Here is a 27729-nt window from a genome sequence, read left to right as displayed (position 1 = left end):
TGTGAGAATGCACAGAAAAAAAAGGTGAGTACCACAGCGGAAGATCAATTTCCCACAGTCCTTCGTCTCCATCAAGCAACCCCTACCGAACAATTGGTGCATGGTTCTGGACATCCCCATTGACAATAGTGCTGATCGGACATGCAACCGTCCTCACACATTCTCCAAACAGGTCAGGCAATTAGCGAACTTGTGAAGACGAAGATGCCGATACCCACACGTACTTTGTTAATCTGCTACCGCGCAAGGCAATACATACTTTAATTCAGCTGCCCGCTCCCACCCCCCCCCTGCGAGCTCTTGTGATCTGCATAATCGCCTTTTCTCGGATATCGACAGGGGGTATGTACGACTCTGCTGAGGAGTTAAAGAAATGAAAAAAAACACCGTCTGTTTCCACGCGACATGCCGTTAGCCGTTGGACGAGGCGGCATGCTTCTGCAGGCGGACCGTTCCCGTGTGTTTACTGCCGTGCCACCTTTCGAAATTTATGACAGTCCAACAGGTCGCCGCTTCGGCCGCATTCTCATGGCTGCCGCCCCCATTTCGAAACCGACGCCTCTTGGGGTATGAAAGCTCGAGCCACTGGACGCGGCCCGACAAGAAATGCAGGCAGCCCGACTGGGGCTTTCGCAGTGGCGGTGATGAAGGGTCACACTGCCTGCCGTCACATGCGCGCCTTGTATGCACCTGACAAGGCTATGTGCGGCTTATTCGGTCATCATTGGGCCTGTCTACCAGAGGTCACTTGCAGGAACACCAATGGAAGAGGCTTCGGTTTTGAATGATTGAATTGTTCCCACGAAACAAAGAACTAGGTAGAAAAGGCGTTTGTCTGGGCTGTGTGTCAACCGGCAAACTTGATGACTACCTTGAGAATTCTAAAGAAACCCCGTGTTTGATATCCCTCGTCCTCCGATGTCGCAAAGCAAACAAGGAGAGAAAAATGCAAGGGAAAAAACAAAAACAAAAACCAGCATGCTGACGAAAAAACGATGGGAACCAGGATTTGTTTCTAAAAAGCTATATCCTGCTGAAGTCGTCGGCATCGTGTTGCTGTAAAGAAGAAGAGAAGCGAAGTCGGAGGCGTGAGCCTCATGATCCAAAGAAGCCCCGGCGAAAGTTATTCACAACCTTTGCCTTGGCTCCCAGTCTACTTTGCGCGGGCCATCGAACCTATGATGAAGCGTTTCCGTCAGTCGGCACATCATGGAGGCTGGGTCTTGTAACTGACCTACGATTGTCCGTTCGCCTGGCATGTATAGCACGGCATAGACTTGTATTCGGGCTTGTCGACTACCCCTGCGCATTTGCTCGACGTCTTGGCGCTGGCGCAAGCCCACGACGCTCCCACCTCAACGTGGCCGCACGCGTAGGTGATGATGGGTCTGCTGCACATATTGATTGAAAGGAGCTTTCGTTGAAAGAGAGGGATAAAGGGAGAGGTAACTGTGAAGGCTTTCGCGATGAACGTGCGCGTTGTTGAGACTGAGATCGTAGTGTTTCAGTATAGGTCGCAAGATAGAAAGAGTCTGGTGCGTGCTGTGATAGTAGTTGTTGCTGTTGCTGTGGTTGTTCTGGCTGGATGAAGAGTGTTTCTTTCCAAGAGCTGAGAGGCGGGAGAGTACGTCCGTCTTATATCTCTTCGTAACACGAATCCGAGACTCTGGTTATTGGCTTGTAATGAACTGTCGGGAGTGGGCTGACTTGTTTGCCATCGTCAGACCTGCCAACCGAAGCGAAAGAAAAGAAAAAAAAAAAGGAAAAATGGAGGTCCAACAAGAGAGCTATCACACCGGTGATGTCAAATGGAAAATAACAGCTTGGCTGTTGGTTGTTTGCCAATCTATCCGCGTTTCTTGCGTTCGGTAGGTCCAAGTCGAGAGGCGTTGGTGCGTCCGGCGTCTTGCAATGTAGAAGTTGCCGCAGGAAGGGCTGTGACTTGGTGGAGGGATACAATATAGAAGACGCAACGGGTCATGGCAATCACTTGTACCTGGTAAGTCAATGTACCTGCGAGAGATGCTGGCTGCGGGTGCGGACCGGGCAGATGGGTTGTTCGATCCGCCCCTTTGCATGAGGGGAGGGTCGACAAGCTGCCTGGGTTGTGGAGATGAATTTGGCGGCCGTGGAGAAAGAAGCCTAGTCCGACTCAGCCCAGGTCGTTGGCTCTGTCCCCTGCCCAGGGCCAACGGTCAACCGTGTGCCTTCAGGTCACAACTGGAAACGGTTGGCCTGCGTGTACAAAACCTCGTGCCTGTATTCTCGACAGACTGTACGCTAGCTCAGAAAGAGACGTAATGGCTGGGTTCTGTCTCGTTGTGTTGGTGAGCGACCAGGGTTTCTCGCAGGAGACCTTGGAGAACGATGGCTGTTGGACGTGATATCCACCGAAAATGAAGGGCCCCCAAATATGCACCTCGGGGGCGTATACGGGCGGGCCTGTTGACGCAATGCCTTGTTCTCTGGTGTTCCGTAATGAAGACTGTATGGGCGACGCGTGACCCAAAGGGTTGGTTTTATCGGCACGGGGGCCCAACGTTGGACGAGATTTCCGTAAGTCTCCAGCAGGGGTGGGTTGCCGAGGGGAAGCGAACCTTGTAGAGTTGACTCCCGAGGCCGTTGGAGGAAGAAGTAGGAGAATTGAAGGACGAAGAATATGAATAAGAATATGAAGGGAAGGGATAAGAACAGGAAGAAGAAAACGTAGAAGGAAGGTAGGGTAGTGGAAGGTGAAGACGAACAGCCGCCCCACCCGCTTCAAGCACTGGTGACGGGTAGTCGGGCAGGGCAGGTAGGGCCGGTAGGTAAGGTCGGTGCACCTCTCATGTGTTTCCATTGCCGCATGGCATGGCACCCGGTGGACATGGGAACACGGGAACACAAACCGAAAGTCATTCTGGCCGGGGATATCTTGGCGTGGGCACCTAGCAAGGACGTCGTGCAGTGCAGAGCAGAGCCATGTTGTGCAGTGCGACCAGCTCTGAGCTCTTCCAGCGTGATGCAAGGTGTATAGGCAGGTAGGTAGGTAGGTAGCTAGAGGACGCAGAGAAGGGGCGACCCATGCCCCGACCTCGGCCATGGTTGTACATGGCCGGATGGCGTCGAGAAACCCCTCGTGGGCTGGTCCTAGTGCATCTCAGGCCGACTGTCAAGACTCAAGCGTCGAGATGGGCCGCCTTGTCGAGCGGGTCGCCCAACGATGTCGTACAGGGGATCCGCGTCAAGCCCGGTTTGTTAGTCTCTTTTGGGCAAGGCCGTTGCTTGATATCCTTTGTATCTGTCCAAGGACTATCTCCCATCTATGGCCGTCAATGCTTTGCTGTGTTTCCAACTTCGTAGGGAGCTCGGACGAGCAACTTGGTCAATGATTTGTCTGTGCCTGTGACATCCGACAGAGCAACGGCCACTTCTATACAGTGTGTTCGAGTGTGTTCCATCTCCCCAAGTCAGTCCCCAGGTCAAAATTGGACCAAACAAGAGACCGAACCAGTCAAGTAGACGGTCGATCGGCTGGTCGGTCCATGCCTTCATCGACACCCACAACAATGTCCCTGGCCAGAGTACCATCCCTGCCTTGGCCGAACCCAGTTCAAGTTCCAGGCCCAGGCCAACAACATCCGGGTCCCGGGGCAGGGTTGGTTGGGCTGGGCCTAGCCAGCATGGAGTAGAAAAAGGTTTGGTGTGTCGCGGCACTGTCCATCCCATTGAGACGCCATCGATGAACGGCCCCGGTATACTTCCTCATGCTTACAGGAGTTCGACAGTATGGGGCTCTCCGCAATGTGAAAGCACTGCAAGACCCCGGAGCACAGCGGGCGTTGTACATATTAGCTGGTGGCAGTCGGGAAGCGACATCATCGACCGGGGGGGGGGGGGGGGGGGTTTCCCTCAAGAGTGGAGTCGACGACTACCAGTGGCTCTGTGACGGATTTCGCAAGGGAGACAGGTCGCCACGTCCCTATAGGAGTATCTTTTTCTTGATGCTTTTGCGCATGGCGGCGAGATTGGCGGGCTGCATCAGTCTCTAGCCAAGACGTAGGCAGCCCAACGAGGTTGGAGAATGGGTCGGCTGAAGTTAGCACAGATGGAAGCACAAGCGAAAGAAAGCCTGGCGCGTTTGGGGTTGCCCATCCGTGTCCGTTGGTGTTATCCCCTATTCTTGTGTAAGTACAGGGGCAGAGAGTCCGGGTTTGCGAAGATGAAGAAGAGGAGGGTGTGATCGAACGAGGCCAGGACCGGTGGGGAGGCCAAGAGAGCAACAGATGTTGTGCAAGAGAAAATGCACACTGCACGTTACCCGTGTCTGCGTTAGCCTGCGCACATGGGGAAGCTCAGTCAATGGAATCAAGCTATCAATGTGGTCAGCAGTAATGTGCCAAAGGGGCCCGGTTGGTCTGTGGAGGAAAAGAGACGCCCCATGCCCTAAGACCATGGTTGGATTGGAACAGGATGTGACGGGAAAGAACAAGAGGGGGAAGGGCGGGATGGTTGGTTGAGGTATTCGTCTGTATGGGATATGAGAAGCAGGTACGATGGAACTGGAGAAGGAGATGCCGTCCCAATGCGTAAATGTGTACTGTGCATGAGTGTATGGTGTGTTAGGTATCACACAGTATGAGTGAGTATCCAGGCATACAATCTTGGAATGAGGCGATGCCAACCAACTCTGGGCAACTGCGTTTTGTTTGGTTTGTTTTCGTATCATTTGTTTTCCATTTTCTTCCTCCCCCCCTGCTTGTGTCTCACTCTAACCATCTCTCTCAACAGGCCTCACCCCTTCAACGATTCCCCTACTGCTCAAATCGCCAACATGTCGACATCTCTCATTCTCAGAATATCTGATCGTAACGAACCGCAATGCTATATCCCTTGTGCCCTCTCGCAACATCTATGTTGTCGTCAACTTAGACAAATCGGTACGTAGCGCACTCTTGCTTTTCTAGCTCATGGCAAGATGACTTTTCTGAGAAATGGACAAAAGCCATCGTCAAATAAAGAAGGTGTTTGAGGCACTTTACCCACCTGAGCTAGACGCTACTTTCCCGCTTCTTCACGTTCTTCGAGCCATCAAGAATACTAGTCAGGCGCACTAGAGGCGCGCTACGTTGTTGTTTTCAATGCCTTACGTCCGTATGCTAGACAAGTCACCTGCATGCCTTACCCTTAAATCTCGAGCTTATCCCCAAGTCCGATCAGATGCTATGCTGCGAGGCTTTAGCTAGCGACTGGTTACGGCCGTCGATACATCGTCCACTATTCAAGCTAATAAACTAATTAAAGGGCGCCCACTATACACCTGCCGGGCTCTTTTGGCTGTTTTCCTGCTGCGTTTCCAATGCCAACGGCTCCATACCCTCTAGCACGGCTTACCCAAAACGTCCACACCACTTCACTCGTCTCCAATGCGTCACAGAAGACCCAAAGTTCTTTATCGGCGTGGCGTACCGACGCCTCGGACCCTCATCGTTAACGGCGCCCACTCAGTCACAACGGTGGCACCTCCCAAGTTCGATTCCGAGCTATCATAGTGCCCTCAGCCACACCTAAGACCTCGTAAATCGAACCATTAATGCTTGCTCCTGCATTGCGGACAGACCGAGGTGAGGGGTACGCCTGAGCACCTAGTACTCTACGTGGTAAAAGGGGGCGGGCCCCTAGGCCAGTCAGCTAATCAAGAAGAGCAGCAAACTCGTGGACGTCATGTATTCTCGATACAGGTTCTACTGACCGCCGCCCAAGAAAGCCTGGTCACCGCATCGCCGCCTGGCCCCTGAATGTCGGGTCGGGTTGGTTCTGGTACTGGCTTTTAGGCCAAAGACCCTGCCATCAGGCCGTACTGGCATCCAACACACCGCATCGCCCGCATGCGGCCTCGTGTGCGGCCTATCCTTGCCGGCAGTCTTTCCCAGGCAAGCTTCTTCGAACGCCCCAACACATCTTCTGCCTGCAGCCCATCTCACATGGCCAGCTGGTCGGCCAACCATCCCGAATGATGGGGTGCCGTGGCCCCTGGACCCTGGCCACCTCACTCTCCATCGGCGTTTTATGGATATCATCTGCCTCCCACATGGAAAGGAGTACATGCGGTGTTGGTGTCATCAGGGCTGCTTGAGAAGAGCCTGGCGAGATTCTTCAGCACCTCAACCAGCCTCGAGGCTGCACCTTCCCCCTTTCTTCTCCCCCTTCGGCCGGTATACCGGTACATGGGGTTGAGTCTCCGGTGTCCAGCAGCTGCCGTCGCATCATAAGCCAAGTCCAATGTTGAGCAGATGTCTGGATCCAGTCCTTGCCTGAACCGATCCCGAATGTATGTGGACAATAGGCTCTGGTTCAACTTTGGCTGTGGGCCCTTTGGGCCATATCCCGGTGTCTCGACGAACCAATCTTACAATCAATACGAAGACTCTTGGCCTGCGTTCTTACCGATGAGGGGTATGCGTCTCTCAATACTAGCATTGAAGTCAGACCGTCGTAATAACCCGTCAAGAAGGCCGATGGTTCCATATGCATCCCTGGCTACAATAGGAAAGGGGATGGGACCATCTCATCACTTCGCAGTCGGCCTTCGCAGCTTCTTTGGGACTTGGACAGCGTTGACAGGGGTTGATTTGAAATTGTAGCCCATCTGCGCGTTTCCTATTCGCACCCGTCCAAGACTTGTATCAAGCCGAGTGGTGGCAAGCCGCGCCAATACCCTCGCCTAAATGGGGGAGCGCGTTATGCATGGCGGATGGCGGATGGCGGCTGGTCACAAGCACCGCCCAGGATTATGGGTGCTATCACTTACACCTGATTTGGCGAGTATCGCGGCAGGGAAGCTCAAGGCCGCCATCAGGCGCCCTTGTCGACCTAGGGGAAAGGTAATCGCGGGAAAATAAGCAGAGCACCCAACAAAACCGAGCATGCTGCAGACGTTGATTGTTGGAATGTCCTCGTCTAAGCAGGCGAGGTGTGATTGAGTCGCATTGCGCGGTGCTGTCAGCCAATCAGAAGCTGTGTTTCGCTGCTATAAGCGCCTCGTTGGACCTCCGAACTGACCCTATTATACCGACGACCACTCATACTTCCGGTAGCCGCCCAGGACGTCGACTCAAATTTCAATGAGTTAGGCACGACTTGTACGACTTTGACTGCATGGGGGGATCTCGTGGCGTTCGGCATTTTCACAAATGTCCGTCAGCCAAGTCTGCAGACCGTCATTCCTTCTCGCGGTATTGAACCGTCGTTCTGTCTGCTCCGGGAGTGGTCATCAGACAAGGATGCCGAGATGGAGAGTGGATCGACTACATAGGCGGAAGAAGAATCAGGTAGGGTGCAAGACCTCGTCATTGTTGACTAGGCATACAGATGGCCTTGACAATATCTGCAGCTGCTCGTTGCCTATCACCAACAGCACCGCACCTCTCAGGCATCAGGGGGCTGATGTCAAAGGGCCGTATACGGACCGACCATTCCGCGACAGTCGGGTCGTGGGGTCACTGGTGGTCAATGTCTCCTTGGAACCCATGATCCCGTCGGCCTTTTGTGGGAATTACCTGGTCTGCGATGCCCCCCCTATCCGTACCAAGACTGCATCGACATGGAGCTAACCTGGAAGAAGGTGCACAATGCAGTCGTTGATGGACTGACGTCTCCTCCGCCCCCCCTCCCTGGCGTGATATCACACTTTGCGCACCTGTAGAGTGTGAGGCAAGGTCAGGCAGCCATCCATTTCTTGGTATGATCTCTTCGAAGTCTCTTTTCGTACAGTACTTGTGCCATCCACAAACAACTCCCGCACTAATGCAGTCCCAGTCACCAAAGCTGCGTCGTAATTTATGACGAGGCTTGGGGGGGAACCATGTTACAGAGCTTCTCGTGTTGGTGATGGCACTCTTCCAGATCATTTCAGCGCCCCTTGCACACATAGCCATGCTGTGCTACTACCCAAGATGCCGCGGAGGATACAAGCGAGGCTTACGATAAGTCTGCGGACGGCCCGTGGGTCACATAGAACACGGGATCACCACCTTCTCGAGAAATGGTTCGGCAAATGCGTGTTAGGCTTGATAGGCGGAAAGTATCTCAGCAGTTGGTTGTTGCCATCACGCGCACCCTGGACGGCATACGATTTGAAGACTCATCTCCGAGATTGCAGCATCGTGATGGAGTGGGCCCATTGGGAAGCGATTTCCGTTGCGAGTTGGAAGCCGTGAGAGACTGCTCACCGAAAGTGGGCAAAGGGGGGCTGTTCGTTGAATAGGGGGGGGGCACCGGTTACCCCGACTGTTACCGAGACTGCAGCCAAAGGCCAGTCTCTATTCAGCCTTGAGAGGTATGACATTCACATTTGGCCCGAGAAACTGAGAGGTAATCGGATACGCGTTTGACACACCTCAAGTTTACCCCTCCCAGCGTTGGAAGAGTACGAGAATGCAGGTAGGGGGTTGCTGTGCTTGGTTCACAGGTGATATCTCGATGTCAACTGAAATGGAAGTGCAAAAACGGCATGTCGATCCGATTGCTCCCGTCTCGCCCAAACGAGAGGCAGGTATTAAGACCGTCCTTGACAGCATACGAGTTTCTGCTGGATGGGGGACTCGTTCACTGGTGTTTTAAACTCGATAAACGCATCCGGGAACCCGGTAGTTCCCACCTAGGGAAGGACAGCTCGCCAACACTTCACATCCCACCCCGCAAAGGATTCCATGCAAGTACAAGAGATCAGAAAGGGTTCCCGAATCCTACGGAATGCACCACATGGCGAAGGAAGGAAGGGAGGAGGAGGAAGGAAACGTGCCGTCCCATGGCATGGCATTAGTCCCGCGCAGGCAAAGCAGGCAGCCAGGAATCACCAACCCACCAAACCGACCTGTGGCGTGACGACAGGCTAGTGCTTTTCGGCTGAACCAGGTGGAGCGACGATGAGCCGATGCAGAATCAGGGTTTGTGTGGTGACGACGGAAGGTTCACGGAGGTGCGGAACGGCGAGGAAGATCACGGCGTCTAGTAGCACCGGTGGCCGCCTAGTCGCCGTTTACACTGCTCCACCGCAAAGCCGGCCGCCAGCTGGCTGGCCGGCGACGGCGCGAACGGTGGAAATGGTTTATCCCAGCGCGGCGTGCCATGGAGGGACCCAGCAGTGCCGGTTCTCGTCCTTCCGGGAAATCCTCTTCGGCTCCCGGAAGCGTCCAATGAGACGTTGCCCGCGGACCGGCGCCCGGCACCTTGGAGTCGTCCTTCGGCCGTCTGGGTTCTGCTCTGCTTGGGGTTTGACTTTCAAAGAGCCTCAAAGCCCGACCAGTGCTCCACATTTTCACTCCCGGACTGCTGTCGTGATATCAAATCTGGCGATGCGACGAACTTCACGATTCTGCTTTGCGGCAAGCCCTAAGCATGCATCGATTGCAGCACCCATTTTTGCTGCCCCTCACCTCGTCCACTCAGCGTCGCCCACCCTTCACCACCCCTGTTGTTCTTGTTTATCTGTTATTATTTTTATTTTGTTTTTTGTTTTATTATTTTATTTTTCATCCTTCCCGCCGGGCGTCTCGTCTCCCCTTTCAAGCGCACCAACCCCAATGCCAGCTGCGGGTAAAGAGGCAGAGACTCCTACGCCTTCCCCTTTTCCTAACGCACTGGCTCAATTCTCGGACTATCTCGAACCCACCGTCTCTCTTGCTTTCTTCTTTTCGTTTTTTACTTATTTATTTCCACCCAACCATTTTGTACTACCCCTTCTCAACAACCGTCGTCCGAAACAGGCTCGGCCAGTTATAGATCCACGTGCACACGTCCCCCCTCCTGGGAACTGGAGCTGGAGCTGAGCCATGAATAGACTGGGCCAGGTCTTGAAGAGTCGCAGCAAACCCCAAATGGATTGGCTGTTGATAAGGGTTTCAAGAGCGCCCATGGCGGGGGCCCGTGGTTTGTCTTTTCTCCGTCTTGTACCAATTTCGCTTTACCGGTATCTGGACTCTATGGCTTTCTTGGCAGGTTTAGCTTCTATATATGGGCGCATGAGCAAAGTTGCATTGCCCTTGATTGAAACGCCCCGGTATCCAGTCGTGCAAAACACGGGGGGAGGCGAGAGCGCCGCGCAAACAGAGACAGAGAGCGGCGAAGGGTGTCATATCAAAATTTAGAACCTCTTGGATATGTCCTGTTTCGGATCACAGTACGACAATCCCCATCCTGGCCGCGATGGCCACCCGCCCCCGTAGTAGATGCGAGAGTGGGAGAGTCGAGACAAGCGCTCCTCGCACGGCAGGTTAGTAGCACATCATTTGCTCGTGTATCGATGGAGAGAGGGGCCCGAGACAGATATGGACAGATGCAAGGCCAGCACAACAGAGCACATCCCGGCACAGCTTTTACCTTCTGCTATGGCTTGCCCTTGCCACCTCCATACGGTAGCCGATTGGGTATCACCGCAGTAGCACGCGTAAAATAAGCTGTTATGGGCGGAATAAATAAAAACAAATAAAAAATGATGGCGCCGTCGGCTTGCGCGCCTCGAGGACAGCATGAGCATGCACTAAGGTACGACGCGCACCATTCGCAAAGTACTCTCGGGCAAAACGGGTGTTCTTACGAGTCGGCCACCACCCTGCCACCCCGTATTACTGCGTATGCTCTTTTTTTATATTATTCTACACTATTATCAGCACCCCGGCTTGAAACGGCACCGTGTAGCCGGCACCTTGTCACCTTCCCTTGACTTGGCTGTGTGCCGGGGGTGGCGACCAAGGACGAGGAGGACGGAGGAAGGGGAGGGGCATTATCAGATCAGCTAGCATCCTCCACATTGTCCGGAACGCACACACACGCATGCACACAACATATAAAGTCGGACAGACTTCCTCCCTCCTTCCCGGCTGTAATTCTCACTCTCAACAACGCTCTCAACCTTTATCAAACAAACCATCTCAATCTTCCCCAAACCTCCAGGCAGTTGATCTGTTCCTTGCGCCGTCTCATACCCCTCCACAACACAACAGCCAAATCCAGTGCTATCCACCTACCGCCACAAGCCAATATGTCTTCCCCCGTTGACAGCTCCGTCTTCCTCTCCCTCGCCCCTACCACCTCGTCTTCGTACCCTTTCAGGGCCCAGCCGACCGCCGCCGCCGCCACCGCCGCCGTCACCGAGCCGGCCCCCCTCAAGCGCCGCACCTCGAGCGTCAGCAGCGACGCCAGCAAGAACGGTGCCGCCGGCGGGCTGCGCTTCCTCAAGCTCGGCCCCGTCCACTACGGCGAGCACCCTGACGAGCACCAGTCTGACTGGCACCCGGCCCTCCTGGGCTGAGACTGTTATTCACCACAGGCATGCTCCGGAGAGAGAGAGAGAGAGAGAGAGAGAGCGGTTATGATTTTCTGTGTCAAAGCCATTTCTTCGAGGTGCAGGAAACCGAAGAAAGTCCGTTATGAGGCAAGCGATTGGGATTTGTGTGGGAGAACCCACGGGAAACTTTTTGGCGCAGGCATCCTCTCGGCTTGATTATTTTGTCCTTTTTTATATCACGCGGGCGCAGCATCAAATCATGGACACGAGCAGGTTTTCAAATACAGACAGACATGAAGAAAACTGGGCAAGACTGTCTCGAAGATACAGAGGCCTGGAGGGAAACGGGACCACTGGCAGATTCGCTGGGAAAGGGAAAGGGAAACGGCAGAAGGCCACGTTACCAGAAAATAAATAAATGGAATACCAAGTGGGGGGATCAACGAGATTCTGATATAAACCTGGTCTTTTGGCGGGCAGAAATTCCTCCGTGCATCATTCAGCTGTGAGCCCTGTATCGTCCCCACGGTCCTGTAATTTACCAACGAGACGAAATGCTAGTTGAAGGCAGACAGACAGACAGACAAACAGAGAGGGGGAAAGGGAGGGGCACAGAATGCAAAGTCGTCATGGGAACGGGCGGTGGGTGTTGAGGATACCGTCGGCTGTGCTGCGTTCTCACTTTGGTCGGCCATACGGTCACATAGCCGGGCTCGCGCGGATCAAGGGAAGGCAAGGGCGGATGGAGAGTCAGGAATGCATGTGTCAAAAGACCAAAAAGGTGGGGGTGGAAGCAGCGAGTGGGCGATGGCAACTGGAGGAAGCTTCTTTCCGCGCGCATGGCTGCTTATCAACATGCTCGCTATTGCCCAACCCGCCCGCAAAAGGGTAGATAGAGGTTGAAGAATGGAACACCAAGCTTCCATCCGGTGGACCATTCATGCACCGATCTGACATATGACCCCCGCTGGCCAAGCGGCATGGGGGGGCTTGCACGGCATCAGCGACCTTCATCTCTTACGGAGTACACACACACACACACTCTCTCTCTCTGTCCGGGCTCGTCTGACCAATCTGGGCCTGGCGCGTTTGATGACTGTGAGTTTTTCTGTCTCTCATTCTTTCTGCGTTGTTGATCGTGTGCTACCGCAGTCTGAGAGCTGGTGGTGGACGGCAAGACAGCTCACCAACCCCCCCCTCTCTCCCTTCCAATTGTGCGAAACCTGATGGTGTGGGGTGACGAGGTCGATTGGAGTGAGCCGCCTTGCTTTGATTGCGTGTTTGGCGGTCGTTCGCTGCCACTTCTGCACCTGCTGTTCCCCCCCTCCCCCACCTCTTCATGTTTTCTTCTCTGTGCGCACTGCGCCGGTTGTGACGACGCGTGAGCTGGAATGGAGGGGCTACACTACTGAGGGCAGATTGGGCCGGGGAAGGAAGACCGCGATTCATTGAGACACGTGGGGTAGAGATTGGACATGGCGACAGGGGGGCCCTTCCAGTGCCGAGGCTGGCGGGTTTCGATAGTTTCAACTAGTTTCCGTCTATCAAGATTGATTTTTGTCTCGTTCTTTCTTTGGCTGTAGACCGTTTACCTACCCCCGGGGGGGACGGCGGGTTGTCGTGAGTGTGAGTGTTTTGTGACGTGCGCTTGATAGTTTGTCCCGAGTCTCTTGTAAAGTAGCTGGAGTTAAAATCTCAGTTGTCGGGTTTGGTCAAAAAACCATGTTTTTCTTTAATCTAAAGTTCTGTCGTATCAGCTGCGGGTTGCAGAGAGGTACAGGCCTGCGAGTCGACCTTGTTAGCTGCGAGACAGCTTAGGAAGGAGTCACTGGGGATCGCTCCTGCATCAACCACAGGTTGCTAGCCTCTTCCCTGCTGCAACTATGTAAATTCCCGGCCGCTGGTCTCTTGGCAGATGAGAGGTGAGGGACGCGGGCAGAGATCGACGGGGCCGAATCTGGCATGTGACCGACCGCTATGCCGGCAGAGAGCACCTGGCGCACCGAGCACTGCCTGCCCTGCAATTACCCAATTTGGAACGTCTTCGTGCTCCATTCGCGCATTCGATACAATTCCCATACCTAGACCAGGATGCAAAAGACGGAGCTGGCGGCGAATGGTCCCCACAGAAAGCTGTGCCGATGATACAATCCCCGATCCGTGTCGACGTCACGGCATTGAGGGACTCGTTGAGCTGTGTTTGTGCTGGCAGCCTTGGCGTGTGTCCGGTTGTTGTTGTTGTCTGGTGGCTTGTCCTCAACCAACGGAGGGCGCCCGCCCCCCGAGACTTGTCTGCAGCCGCAGCCGCAGCCGCAGCATCAGTGGAGGCGAACAGGCACAAGCCCAAGCACAAAAAAAGCTCGGGCAGCGGGCCGGGCCCGACCTTCCGACACGCGCCAAGATTGGACGGCATGAGGATGTGCAATGGCGCCTCTTGTCATCTCAAGTCTTTTGAGCTCCCTGGTCGAAAAGAGCGGTCACTCAGAAGTGCCCAAATAGCAGCAGGCGTTTATACGTGTACGCCTGAGCCGCACGGTATCCGCGCTCGTCCTTAGCTCGGAGTGACAGAGGGTCGATACCGTATGAGTCCGGGAGAGAAGCCGATTCGTGAGGGTCCCGCGCCAAGCTCGACTACTGTTCGAGGACGAGAGGAAAGACGACGGAGCTTGGGCGAGGCCTCCCTTCCCCGGGAGAGAGAGAGAAGGCCCAAACGCTCTAAATCGCCGCAGAAAACAAATCCGTGGGGGCCATCTCGTTTATTACCCATGTAAACTTTGAAGCATCTTATCTTCTTGGCGGTTTTGTTATGCTCGACTATAAAGGTCTCTTGAGCGGGGCAGGGGGGGGGTTGGGGTTTTTTGTTTCTATGTAAAGATCTTCCCGTATCAGGGGGGAGAGGCTGGAGCTCTTGGCGACATGGTATCTAGTCCCCGGTGTAAGTCTCGATGGCCGTTTCGGGCGTGCCATTCTTAGCGCAGCGTCAAAAAGGAGAGTTGTGAGAAACGGGGTAGGGGCAAAAGGGGTAACGAGGAGGGGGAGGAGGGTTGATGTTTGACAGATATGGAGCGGTGGCCCCCCAAGGTCGATCACGGCCCCACTCGGACACGGTGATAAGAGCGAGCTGTGGGGCCGCCGTTCGTCAGGCTCACTTCAGGCCGGGAGTGTAGAGCGATGATAGGCCTATTGCAGGGAGGGGAGCCGATTAGGGACGCCGTTTGGGTGATGAAGCGTTGCACTTGCCGTGTAGATGGTTAGCATTGGCTTGTCGTGTCACACATCCGCCAGTCTTGGCACAACCAGCGTGGCAATCATCACGTCTCCCACGTTTTCTGGTGCTGTTTGAAAACTGCTCAGCCAGAGCCATGGAGTTGCATAGATCCGGAAGTCCTGACTCCGACTCTGCAAGATTCCAATTCGAGCGGGAGATGCATCTACTGATAAAAATATCAATTCCCCCCTCTTCGGATCTGCTTCAGAGACATCAGGTTCACCATCCGAGCCATGACCTGCTACTAGTAAATCTTGCCCTCATACGAATCCAGATTACTCGCATTGACCAGACGGCGGGCCTGAACCGAACCGATTCCCATGTCTCTGCGGAGATCATTCCGTGCGTCTCTGACCTGGCAGGTGATCTTAAAGGCTTGCATCTTCGTGTCCGGATAAGTCAAACACGCACGCGTGTATACAGCCCTCTGAAAACCATAGAGCCGTGGTTGAAAGATTCGGTCGAAAAGTGACCGACGCAGCGGGAGGGAAAATAGACATCGGCCTGCCTGCGGGGGGGTTGATCCCAGTTGTTGAAAATAACCGACGTGGGCAACAGTGTTATGCGGCTCTCCGAGAACCAATCAAGCTTGTCTGCATAGGTAAACAGAAATCGGGTGAAGTTGATGGCGTAGGAGATGCCTATGCCCCGCAGCAGGGCTGTGGCAACTTCTACACAAAGCCTTCTATACCGAACTCCGGGAGGGGGTCCGGCTCTGTCTCGTTGGGGACCGCATTGAGACCTTTTTTGGACTTCTCGGCGGTACAATTTTCTCCATCATATGGTTGGAAATGGTCAGAATACCATCTGCGAGCCCTGCAGCAACTGTTGTAGTCCAGCTTCGAATGACGGAATGGCATCCATGCACAAGATATAGCCAGGCCTGGCTCATGCGAGCGTATGGAAAAAGACCGAGCCCAGTATATCGGTAGCCGAGATAATGGACGCCTTGTCTGGTCGTTCTCCTTAGGTCGCAGTTCCATGCTTCGAGAGGCGGCCTTTTCTCTTTGGAGTAATCATAAAGCGCGATGGGCGCTCGCAAGTATAGTATCAATGAACGACGTCGCATCTGTTGGGAAAAAAAGATGCAAGGAAATTAGAGTTGGCTCAGATAACTTGGTAAGTATTGATAAAAGCTGAACCAAGTCGCTGTGGATAGAGCCGAGGAGTAGTTGAGTGTCTAGGCGTTGGTTCCCAGTTTGACACATCCAAAACAGATGGGCAAGACCCGTTACACCAGATCATCATAGAACCCCAAAGGTTCGCGCTGCGGATCGCCTCGAAAACTCCAACGTCTCAAAGGCCGGTACTTATCGTCGGAGGTTTTGAGTGAGTTGCCACGCTACGTCAAAGCCAGGACGACAAGCCTCTGGCTGCTCCCTCGATGTTCATCGTATCCTAGGCTCGAGAAGTGTCCTCTCGGACTCTGCAGGGAGAGACGAGAATCCGTCGAGAGGGGCTAATCGTCGGTATGCCAATGGCTTCCAATTGCTTCTGAAGCCATTTTCATCAGCAACATGGAGTCATGCCTGCGGCGTGTCAATCCAAGGCACCGTGCCCGATCCCACCGAGGACTCAGCAGCCCACCCGGACAATACTGAGCTCATGATCCTGAGCGTAAGTGGCAGCCAGCCTCCTCCAGTCGATGGGTATGAGCTGCCAGGGCCCCTTCCGATGCCCCTTGCAACACGCCACGCCCTCGTGGAACTCACACCAAAAGTCGCGGTGGATGGGGTCGACGTAAAGCTCGGCTGTCTCTAGGTCGGGATCAGCCAGCAACCGCAACAGCGCCTTGAACGGCTGGGAATGGGCAAAGGCGTCGTCGCGCCGCGTGATGGCGGCCCTCCTCGACTGAGCGTCGGCGGCGGCCTGGTTGAAGACCACCTTGTCGGCGCTCGTCGGGTACAGCACGAGCCTCAGGTGGCGCAGGGCGCCGTTGAGGATCATATCCGCCACGGCCGGCGAGACGTGGGTCTGGAAGACGTTGCCCAGGCGGCCCGGCGAGAGCTCGAGGTGCCGGAGGCGACGGCGGGCCCGGACATTGCCCAGGAGCCATGGCACGCTGCCGTCGCAGATGGCGCGCTCGACGGCGGCACGGGCCCCGGTCTGGAGGTTGAGGACGAAGCGGTTCTGCTCGTAGAAGACGGCGGAGCCGGCGGCGTAGAGAAACGGGTGGGAGAGCAGCAGGTCGTGCGGGAAGGGGATCTCCGAGGTCTCGGTGGGGCCGATTTGGATCGGGTTCGGGAGCAGGCAGAGGTACGAGATGATTTGGTCTCGGATCTCGACGGGGAGGTCAAAGAACTTGTCAAAAGTGCGATTGGCCATTACGGCGAGATGTTGCGGAATCGACGCCCGGATACCACGGCCTCAGCAGGTTTTTTTTTTTGGTTTTTTTGCTTACAGTCTAGCTTCAGAGCTACTATCAAGTATACTCAGCTTCGACTGAGCATAATGAGGAAGCTGGCGAGGATCGGATGAGTGAGAAGGAAGCAGAGAGTGACGGCTACAATGGGATCAAAAGAGTGGGTGGTGTATCCGGCTACACAATTGGTCGACCCGTCGCTTTGACCCCACTTCTGATCGCGAGTCCACGCCGCCCTCTTGCCGATGTAAGTTCTATCCTACGACAAGGCGTTTTTCATAATTATCGTCCTCTAATTATTGTGCTTAGGAAGACCTGGGAAATTGGTTTGCAGTACGAGCAAGACCAGATACACAATAAACATAGTGAGCCAGATCGCGATAAACGAATTACTTCGATGCTAACTTCTTATTTTGCAGTCACTCGTGATCCCACAGCAAGAAACAGATATCCCAACGCAATGGCCGATACCAACACTATGTCGACCTGTAAGAAGTGCCAGAAGGAGGTTTCGGAGGCGGACTGGACAGAGTGCGACCGCTGCGACGTCAAGTACTGCTCCAAGAGCTGCCTGAATCTCCACTGGAAGAACCACAAGAAGGCATGCGCCAAGAACCGGAACGACCGACCAGTGCCACAGGCCACCCCCCGAGGCAGTGGCAGCGGCGGAACCGCGTGGTCGCCGAGCGAGCCTACGCCCAGCCGCGGCCTCAACCAACCCATTCTCGGCGCCTTCACCAAGCTCGGCCAAGGCACCTTCTTACACGACCGCCCCGAAGTCGACGTCTACCGCGTCCTCATTGACACCTACCGCCTGCGCATGGAGGACAGCTTCAACATGGACCATGCCGCAATCCCCAAGTCCCTGTACTGCAACGGAGTGACGGATGCCACCGAGGGCTTTCGGGAGTTCTTGGCCCGCGTTGGCCGTGTGCGATCACTGCTGCCGGCGTGGTGGGATGGCGAGAAGCAAACGGAGTGCGAGACGCTCGGCCACAAGGCCGAACACAAGTGGTATAGCCTCAAGAACAAGGTCAGCAAGGGCGACCTAATCCAGCACTACAGGGACGACTACTTCCCTATGCAACTTCGGATGCTGGGCGAGACCATCTATGGCATTGGCCCTGGCGGTAGCAATGGATCCAAGATGAGGCAGATGCTGGCTGACAGGGAAGCCGGAACTTCGCAATTCAGCCACTTCACCCACTTGGATATCTCGAGATAGAACCAGGCCCGGCCCAAACAAAATGAGGTAGAAAAGACCGGCGGAAGACTGGTTCCTAGGTTAGCTGGGAATATATGCGTCCTCAAATCGGCCTCCACGAGTTTGACCAGCGAATACAGAGAGCTGATTGCCCAATGCGAACTCTTCTTAACCCCGACCGTAGCTCGGCCATCTTGGCCGAGCTAGGTGCATGTATGAATATCACAAATAGTTCGTCATTGCAGTGTATGAAGTGAAGAAGCTTGAAGTAGACGTAATTTCATTTCATGTCGCCCTAATCCTTTCTACAGTATCTATGAAAGCCGTAGAAGACGGCACCCGGAAGGCATTCCTACTCGCCTGAGAGTCATGCCAGAGTCGTGTCGTGTGTGTGAGAGGTTATGGAGGTATATGATAGGGGGAAGGCGGCTGGAAGAAAGGAGGAACTTTTAAGTGCCTTTTTGATATCACCTGACCCAAATTATTCGCATCCTGCCTGGCCGTAATCTGTTGGGCCACCCAAACGCAAGAAAGTTGAACCAGATACACCGCAATGAAGCGGCCTCGTCAAAGCCGTAAACATCCTCCGCGCGACAACAAAATACAAGAAAATTCCTTGGTATATGTTGAGCATTTAACGGGAGGACATGGCCTTGGTCACAAGACGCTTGAGGGCGAGCTCCTGCTTCTTGAGGTCGTCGGCACCAGCGTCGGTGATCTCAAGGGCAGCCATGGCCTCGGAGACCTGCTGCTCGATCTTGTCCTTCTGGCCACGCTTGAGCTTGAGGGACAGGGTAGGGTCGGAGATGATCTCCTCAACGCGACCGATGTAAGACTCGAGCTGCTGCTTGGCCTCGAAGCGCTTGCTGAAGGCCTCGTCGTTGGACTTGAACTTCTCGGCGTCTGACGATCTGTTAGTGGCTTGAGGGCATCATCCAGGGAACATGATAAGACATACCAGAGATCATGCTCTCAATCTCGTGGGAAGAGAGCTTGCCAACGGAGTTGGAGATGGTGATGTTGGCGGAGCGGCCAGAGGTCTTCTCAGTGGCGGTGACCTTGAGGATACCGTTGACGTCGACCTCGAAGACGACCTCGAGGACGGCCTCACCAGCCCTCATGGGGGGGATAGGAGCAAGAGTGAATTCACCCAGAGAGGTGTTGTCCTCGCAGTTGACACGCTCACCCTGGTAAACAGGGAACTGGACGGTCTGCTGGTTGTCGGCAACAGTGGTGAATGTACTACTAACTGTTAGTTTGGGCCAAGGAAACTGCTTGTTGAAGCGAAAACATTATGCGTAATCCAAGGAAATGGAGACCTTACCGTTTGCGGAGGCAAGGAACTGTGTGGCCGCGAGGAACGACGGGGGCGAAGATGTTGCCCTCCATGGCGACACCGAGGGACAGGGGGCAGACGTCGAGCAGGAGAAGGTCGGCGGTCTCGGCGGAGGTGGCCTTGCCGGAGAGGATACCGGCCTGGACGGCGGCACCGTAGGCGACGGCCTCATCGGGGTTGATGCTCTTCTCGAGCTTCTTGCCGTCGAAGAACTCGGACAAGAGCTTCTGGATGCGGGGGATACGAGTAGAGCCACCGACGAGGACAATCTCGTCAACGCCGCTCTTCTCAATGGCAGCGTCCTTGAGAACCTGGGCAACAGGCTCGAGGGTGCCGTTGAAGGCCTTGGCGTTCAAGTCCTCGAAACGGGCACGGGTGAGCTGAGTGGTGTAGTCCTCACCATCGAAGAGAGAGTCGATCTCAATGGTGGTCTGGGCACCGCTGGAGAGAGTACGCTTGGCGCGCTCGCAAGCAGTGCGAAGGCGACGGAGGGCACGGGGGTCGCCAGAGAGGTCCTTCTTGGTCTTGCGCTGGAAGTCCTTCTTGCAGTGGTCCAAGAGGTTGGTGTCGAAGTCCTGACCACCCAAGTGGGTGTCACCAGCAGTAGCCTTGACGGTGAAGACACCACCCTGGATGTTGAGGAGGGAAACATCGAAAGTACCACCACCCAAGTCGTAGATAAGGACGTTGCGCTCCTTGCCAGACTTGCCGGCACCAAGACCGTAGGCAATGGCGGCAGCGGTGGGCTCGTTGATGATACGGAGGACGTTGAGGCCAGCGATGGCACCAGCATCCTTGGTGGCCTGACGCTGGTTGTCGTTGAAGTAGGCGGGGACGGTGATGACAGCCTTCTCAACCTTCTTGCCGATCTTGACCTCGGCAATCTCCTTCATCTGTTGATGGGGTCAGCATGTTGAACACTTCGCGCATGTATCGTGGCTTGGCCGGCGGGTAATTTCCGGTGGCGCTGCCATGGAAAAACGTACCTTGAGGAGGACCATGGAGGAGACCTCTTGGGGGGAGAAGGTCTTGGTCTCGCCGAGGTACTCGACCTGGACCTTGGGGTTGCCGCCCTCGTCGACAACCTTGAAGGGCCAGGACTCGATGTCCTTCTTGACGGTAGGGTCATCGAAGCGGCGACCGATGAGACGCCTGTAAGCAGATGCGTGGTCAGCAACCTGTATGTAGAGTTGAAATTTTCCCTTCTCGGCCTCAGCACCGGATTACCCCTCCTCGGGCGGGGAAAAAAAATCTCACCATCCACGAGGAAGCGATAGGTATTGCGGGATAGGTGAGACGGGTAGGCAGGGCGATTACTCACTTGACATCGAAGACGGTGTTGACGGGGTTCATAGCAGCCTGGTTCTTGGCAGCCTCACCGATCAGACGCTCCTTGTCGGTGAAAGAAACGAAAGAAGGGGTGGTGAAAGAACCCTGCTCGTTGGCAATGATCTCGACATTGGTACCCTCGTACGTCGCAACGCAAGAGTAGGTGGTTCCTGGAAAGAAGAGGCCCGGTCAGCTTCATGCTCCTATCCGAGTACGGTCCGTTGTCCTCGATCCATCGTTAGGCACAAATGATGGTTGATGATGGTTTGCCTCTGTGGTTTGGTGGTGGTGACTATCGTGATGCCAAAGAGGGGAAACCTCGAGTGACCACCATCACAACCACCAAGACAAAGCCAAATACATCAACCATCCGGAACGAGGGGAATCAAAACATACCCAAGTCAATGCCAATGGCACCATCGTAAACCTCGTCCGCCATTTTGAAAGATTTGGATTGCACAAGACAAAAAAAAGACCTGTGTGAATGGGGGAGGGGAGGAAAGAAGATTGGGAGGTTTGCGCGGAGGAGAAAGATATGTGAAGGAGGAGGGCGGGCGGGCGACGTGGGGTCCTTTCAAGAATTTCTCTCGCTCCGGGTCTCAACACAGGATTTTTTTGTGAAGGCCGCAAAAAAAAAATCAATTTCGACTTTTTTTTTCTGGGTCTCTCCCCTAGACCCACCAACCCCCCCTCCAGCGCTGAGACGGGGTTAGCGCCATGCCACCATGCCACAAAAATTCGAGATTCGAGGGCGGCGAATGCAATTTTTTGCCCTTTCCCGCTGTGGCCCCCGCCTAAACCCCCCTTGTCGCCGGCGGGTTCTATCTTATCGGACCCCGGCTCGCTACTCTCTCGCTTCGCCTTTGAGAGAAAGTGGGTAACGAAGAGTACGCTGCTGGTTTACCACTGGGTACGTAAGGTATTAGTACTGCAATTGGCCTTCGGATTCATGTTTTTGTACGTGCATTCGCTGCTGAGGATCCTATGGCAGCTGGAAAGGCATGTTGGCCGATTTTGCTGTGTCCAAGGACACAGTCAGTCGTCTTTGGTATGTATCTTGACCAGGCATGTAGCTCCGGCGACCTCGGAGTCTAGCAATGGTTTGCTGAGGCAGACAAATGTAAATCGTCATCAACGCCAGACTTCCTACTTGGGCATCGTATCCGGGAGGTCTGTCTCCTCTTTGTCTTTCCGGTTCCCTTGTCATGTTGCTACTTGACTTGTTCCTAAATCTGACGCGCTTGCTCGCTGCCGGCGCTTAACGCCTCTGAATGTGCTTCTCTCACCGCCTGACTCGACGTAATCAAGCAACCCAGACAGATAGATGCCTGGCAGTGGACTCCCGACCCTCAGTGGCAATACCAAAGGAGGCAGACCCTTCCTTCCCAGCATTCAACCGGTCGGTCCCATCTTGTTTGCGTTGTCCGGGGCTGTTCAGCCCGAAGGCTTTCATGCAGATATGTCGGGCCCCCCGAAGTCTGCTGCTAACTACGTAGGTAGTGTAGGTCGCCACAAAGAGTATCTCCACAGCTGGCTATTTCCTGGCTCTCCCAGTCCCCATGCACGTGTATCAGCGATTACCCCTCTCAGGCAGGTAGTCTCGTCTTTTGAAGGGGTCCTTCCCAACTGGTCAATGTCCGCCAAACGATTGGCTCGCTATCATACCCTCTTCCTCCTTCAGATGAATGGCCAACACCGCTGAAGTACCTCTCCGACATGGTCGGCAGAGAGTGGGCTTGAGGGAGCATGACATTCAGAGGCGGATCTGCCTTTGCCTACGGATACAGGAATGTCATATTGCCCTAGTGTACGGAGTCTTACATGACATCGAAAGTCGGCAAGTGGGGTTGCAGGCGCTTTGACAAAGCCGCCGGTGCCTCGCCGCTTAAGATTGTTGTCCTGGGAACAACTCGCGAGACCCTTGAGCCCTTATCCCCCCACCTCCAACAGCGCACAACCACACTGCTTCGGAATATAACCTCCTCACTTTCAACTTGCCACCATCTCACCACAGGGCTTGGATCTTCGAATCCTTCTACCAGCGCCGATGGTTTAGTGGTAAAATTCTCCGTTGCCATCAAGCAGCGTCGGGGAGCCGGGGGTTCGATTCCCCCTCGGCGCATGCATTACTTTTGCTTCCGCCTACTACTACTGTGCTCAGCAATATCACTCAAGCAAAAGTAGTCCCTACCGACAAGTCTGACATCGCTGCCATCAGCTACGTGAACTGCTTCTCCCTCATCTACTGTCGACAATCGTCTACACAAGCAATACCACATATTGCATAAGCTTGGTTACAGCACGTTTTCAACAGTCTGGCTCACTCTTGACGAGCGGACGTCGAATTACGTCGCCGTCAAAGTTAGCATTGCAGATGCTAACACACAAGAGATAGAGATTCTATCTTAGCTTACTACAGGAGTTACAGATTACAGCTACGCCACACATAAGACGTCAATAATACCTACAGTCATTGATCGCTTTAGTCTTGATGGCCCCAACAGGACTCATCTTCATTGTATAACAGCTCCAACAAGATGCAAAAGAAGCGTCAGATTCAAGACTATTTCAGCTTAGTGCTACTTAGTCTCTGGCAGCCCAGCTTGCTATAGCTATTTCTCTTGTTCACTCGGCTGCCTCCTTCCTTTGATAATCTCTTTGTAGATTAGTTATATACTAAAGTCAGAACTTCAGAGCCAGAGCCTGTCCGTCCTAACAAAAACTAAACCTCTCTAGCAGCTAGGATTCCTTTATACGCGATTCCTGCTGTATAGCTTAAAATAGCAAGCAACAAAACCCCCTTAAAGGAGACAAGGCTATTACTTAACGACTTTAGTACCGCCTTTTGTCTGTTAGATGAGTCGCAATTAGATACACCTGTCACAGGACAGCCACCTAGACAGGTAGATAGGTCGTCGCAGTAGACAGTCTACACTCAGAAGCACGTGAATATTTGCGTGCCCACAGGGTATATAGACTGCTGCGCTGAGCCTTCTCCCCTAAGGAGAAGGCCAACTAAGAATATACCTTTAACCTGATACTATGCTGTCCTTTTGACATCGTTCTGTTCCTTGTTATTGCTTGCCTTGCTTACTGCCTTGCTGTTACGCTTCACCTTCGCACAGCGTTACTTTACGTTACGCGGTACAATATCCCAAGTATATCGCAGTCCAGCAAAGTCCTGTCAGATACGTACGCATCTCTGGCTATGGGAATTGTGCTGTTACAGTTTTTATAATCTACCCATTTGGACGCTACTTTCCACATACTGAATAACATGTTGACGCTAATGATCCTTTCCAACCTAGCTCCTGGTGCTTTGAGCCGGTGCAGAACTGCTGGGCAAACCCCCACTACGCCATTGTCAACAGTTTGTTGTTAGGTAGGTGTAGTGAACGATTAGCTCAGTGGAATACCTCTCAGTACCGAGGCGACTCGACACGCGTTCATTTGAGCAAGTTCCTGAGGTTCTCGGAGTAGGGCAGCCGGATTAGCGAGCCAATGACCAATATCACAACACAGAAACCGGAGTAGACGCAGACTGCTCGCACCAAGAAACTACTGGTTGAGTATCTAGGGGGGCCTTCTTTGAACTGGGCCGCGTCGTCTTGGTCGTTGTTGAGCCCGTGATAATAGACAACCCTGGGTGCGATCAGAGTTGCCTTTTGGAAACCAAGTGGTTCCTCGCTATTATTGCTGGCGACAAGACTGATTCTCTGCACAAGAGGCACCACCGATATCATGACTCTGGCAGTTCTCGTTGGTGGTTTGGGATTCTTACATCCCGGGTGAGCCATCCCATAACGAGATCCTTTGCTCGACTCGCGTTCTGTCATCTCGATTCGGTGCTTCGTGTACACTTCCGGATAGACCTCGACCTGGTTTGGGAGGTAGCGTTCGCCCGGGAGTTTCCAGTCGAAATTGAGGATAGTGGGGGACATTCGCACATTGACAGCGAGCCATGCTGCATAAGCCGTGTCCTTGTGTATCATCTGGAAGATTGAGCGGATCGAAGGTTTGGTTCCGTTTTCAGGCCATGTCATTCTGACCCAAGTCAGAAAGGGATGGAGGAGCTTGAAAACCCTGCAGGCAAATTGATCTACTTGAGCCCAGAATAGCGGCGGAAGACCGTGGGTCTCAGCAAGTATCATTCTAACCGTCGCGGCTCTCAATTTCGATCGGCGGAAGCCTGGAAGAAAATTAAGTTCGGTACTCTCGGCGTGCTCCTCAAGCCGAATGCATACTCACCTTCATGCCCAATAAACTCTTCATCCTGGCGCACGAGTGTTTGCCTTTGCGTATCGTCTGCTCCGAAGAGCTGCATGGAGAACAATTGTTCTGAGTAGATCTTCATGAAGACCGCCCGCATCACTGCCATGCGCTTCTCGTTGCACACCATCAACTCATCCCAGGGGTTCGGGTCTGAGGGGTTTGGCCGGGCAATCGCTCGGATGATATGCTCCAAGTCGCGGTTCTTGCGTTCAGTATAAATGGTCCAGACGGACCCTTGGAGCGGAAGGCCACCGACCCTGAACATGTCGTCAACGTGAAGCTTCACATTCGACACGATAGCGGCGTAATGATCTGCAAAGAATTTGTCGGTGAGCTCGTGGTCAGAGAGATCCCATTCAAGAGGAAGACGAGTGGGGCAGAAGCCTTCCAGGTCCTTCAAGTCTTTGGCCATGAGCACTTTCGCTGACATTGGCCTGGTTGCCGAGGTTCCTGATTGTTGGCTGGCGTGGGCTGGGCTTTGCCCACGTTGTCTGATGAACGACATGCTGAATAGTATGGATCTCTGCGAAATGTTGTCGAGGGATTATGACAAAAGCCGCATTTTTGTAAGATGACTATCATGTGTTAACAGATTGGGGGGGGCTGTTTGGTCCTCTGATCTTCGCTATTAACAGCCTTGGGGTCTTGCCATCATTGTTTGTTCGGCACATGTTCTGCCTTATGAAAGTTTTTAGACCTGGTCAATAACTTGTTGAAGCGAGTTATGCTGACGCTCTCAACAATAGCCTATCCATTGCTTTGTCGTAGTCTTCCAAAAACAAGTGATAGCCAACAATCTTCGCCTTTCCGTGCCATAGAGAAAGGCGTGGAGTTCATTCATGGGGTACCATTTAGCACCAACGGACTTAGGTCGCTTGAATTTTCATACGAGGTAAACAATAGTCCTGATGCGTGCTTGGGGAAGTACGGGCATTGGCAAATTCCCATTGACACTGGCTGGTCTTTCTCCCTGCGCTTTCAGCCTGCTTTTGACATCAAACTAAAAGAAACTCGGAAGGGCAAGACCATGTAATACAACACATGTGGTACAAGTCAACAGCAACAAAGCACCATTGATACAAAATCAGCCACCCCATTCGGACGAGGTCAACATAACCCCTGGCGATGTGGATGCGCCGAGGGTGTACAGGCTGAAACCAGCAGGGTCGCTTGGCCCAGAGGAGGTCACCAAGTAACATTCACCCAAGGCTGACCTCGACTCAGTTGACTTTGCAAGTGCAGAAGAAGAGGGTGTTGAGTAACTCTGGGATTGCGTGTTGTTTGACTCGCGACTAGGTGTAGGCCGTAAGGGATATGGGACTGAAGAAAGGAGTATTTCGTGTCGATTGCATACCCGATAGCCTATCGGACAAGTCCTCTAACATTAAACCTCAAAACACTCTCACGTCGTGTCATCAGAGGCTGAAAAAGGCGTGATCTCGAAACAGGGATGTAGCTTCTGGTGTAGGAAGGGGCAGGGGAAGGGGTCAGGAGAAGACGCTTGGTTCAGGCCGAGAATACTTCGGGCGATGGGGGAAGGGTGGAGGTCGGAGAGGGAGAGAGAGGGATGGTAAAAAAAGTTGGGAAAATTAAGACGGGAGGAAACAAGCAAGAAACTACCCGGATGACATGAGCTTTATTGGGTAAAGATCTATAGCAGGCAGGCAAACCGCCCTTTGAGATGTAAGCCCATCTGGGGCAACACAAAGCTTCCCTCTCCGTTTTCCCGTCTTCGTGCAGTTATGAACATAGCATCGTAAAAGGCAATGGTGATCAGTCGAGGAAACGGCCAAACCAAACAGATGGTATCCAAGACCGAGTGCACAAACACAGCTAGTAGAGAACCCAAAAGGATGTAAACAAAAAGACTCAGCGTTCAAAGTAGGTACTAACTGTATAACTGACTTCCCAAAGCAGGTACCTACAACAAACAGCATCCCAGTCTACAAGGTTTGTCAGTCGGTATGCGCAGTTATTCGAGCACTAGCACGAGACCTCCACTGGGGTTGTTTATGTAGGTAGTAAACTCCCGCAAACCCTGTCTTTCGCTTTCTTTCTCTGTCAAGGTGACCACGGTGGTGCTGTCAGGCTGGACTCGCCTCCGTTCTTGCCTCACCTGTCGCCCGGATCCGGGGCTGTTTTCATCGAGGGCTTCTTTCGCCCTAACCATATCCCGGGAGGACTTCACTGAGTAAGGAGGCGGTACCTGGTTAGCCTCTTTAAGTGCTGAGCCAAGGTTGTACCTGCCCGAAAAAAATGGCTTCACCTCACCTCACCTCAGTCCAACCTGACCCCCACTTTTCCGGCGTCTTCTGTTGGGCGGATCGAGGGCCGTCCGCTTGGGCATTTTTTTGCGACCAGCAACGCCCTCTTGGTGGGTGCACGCTCTCTCTTCTGGCTTTCTGCTGCTGAGCGCAACCCTCCGCAAAAAGTGCAAACTCATCGCAACTTCCCATCTCGACCTCGTCGTCAGTTCTGCCTAAGAAAAGAACTCCACCGCCTGTTCTTGCCTTCCTCTAACCCGCCCTTTCCGATCTTCGCTGACTTTGCCTGGCGCAACGTCGGAATCTCCCCCCACAATCGAATCTCTGGAAGGAAGCAATCGCCGCCCCCCCCCAGCACTTTCTCGACAGTGAAGCGAGCAACCGTCGTCACAACCTACAGTATCCAGCCACTTTCGAGCGGAACCCTC

General features: G+C 53.8%; 5 protein-coding genes and 1 non-coding gene across 6 annotated transcripts; 3 read left to right on the top strand and 3 right to left on the bottom strand.

The window, feature by feature from the left end:
* Window positions 1-11020: 11020 nt before the first annotated feature.
* On the top strand, window positions 11021-11290 carry GLRG_00583 (uncharacterized protein; the record flags this gene model as incomplete). Its single annotated transcript, XM_008091268.1, has 1 exon — window positions 11021-11290. One exon carries the CDS (start codon window positions 11021-11023, stop codon window positions 11288-11290), a length of 270 nt encoding a protein of 89 aa, XP_008089459.1.
* A 4819-nt stretch (window positions 11291-16109) lies between these two features.
* GLRG_00582 (uncharacterized protein) lies at window positions 16110-16859 on the bottom strand (the record flags this gene model as incomplete). The annotated part of the gene is made up of 1 exon (XM_008091267.1): window positions 16110-16859. The coding sequence occupies one exon, from the start codon at window positions 16857-16859 to the stop codon at window positions 16110-16112; it is 750 nt and encodes a 249-aa protein (XP_008089458.1).
* Window positions 16860-17356: 497 nt separating this feature from the next.
* GLRG_00581 (MYND finger) lies at window positions 17357-18121 on the top strand (the record flags this gene model as incomplete). The annotated part of the gene is made up of 1 exon (XM_008091266.1): window positions 17357-18121. The coding sequence occupies one exon, from the start codon at window positions 17357-17359 to the stop codon at window positions 18119-18121; it is 765 nt and encodes a 254-aa protein (XP_008089457.1).
* A 613-nt stretch (window positions 18122-18734) lies between these two features.
* GLRG_00580 (hsp70-like protein) lies at window positions 18735-21204 on the bottom strand (the record flags this gene model as incomplete). The annotated part of the gene is made up of 6 exons (XM_008091265.1): window positions 18735-19003; window positions 19059-19342; window positions 19425-20329; window positions 20423-20588; window positions 20758-20935; window positions 21162-21204. The coding sequence occupies 6 exons, from the start codon at window positions 21202-21204 to the stop codon at window positions 18735-18737; spliced, it is 1845 nt and encodes a 614-aa protein (XP_008089456.1).
* A 1602-nt stretch (window positions 21205-22806) lies between these two features.
* Window positions 22807-22887, top strand: GLRG_13018. Its single transcript has one exon. It is a non-coding gene; the product is annotated as a tRNA-Gly (tRNA).
* Window positions 22888-24211: 1324 nt separating this feature from the next.
* On the bottom strand, window positions 24212-25449 carry GLRG_00579 (uncharacterized protein; the record flags this gene model as incomplete). The annotated part of the gene is made up of 2 exons (XM_008091264.1): window positions 24212-24729; window positions 25014-25449. 2 exons carry the CDS (start codon window positions 25447-25449, stop codon window positions 24212-24214), a joined length of 954 nt encoding a protein of 317 aa, XP_008089455.1.
* Window positions 25450-27729: the final 2280 nt, after the last annotated feature.

This window comes from Colletotrichum graminicola, assembly GCF_000149035.1.
Source record: "Colletotrichum graminicola M1.001 genomic scaffold supercont1.2, whole genome shotgun sequence".
NCBI classification, from domain to species: Eukaryota; Fungi; Ascomycota; class Sordariomycetes; order Glomerellales; family Glomerellaceae; genus Colletotrichum; species Colletotrichum graminicola.
The sequence above is the reverse complement of the archived record's forward strand: the minus strand, read 5'-3'. Positions and strand labels throughout refer to the sequence as shown.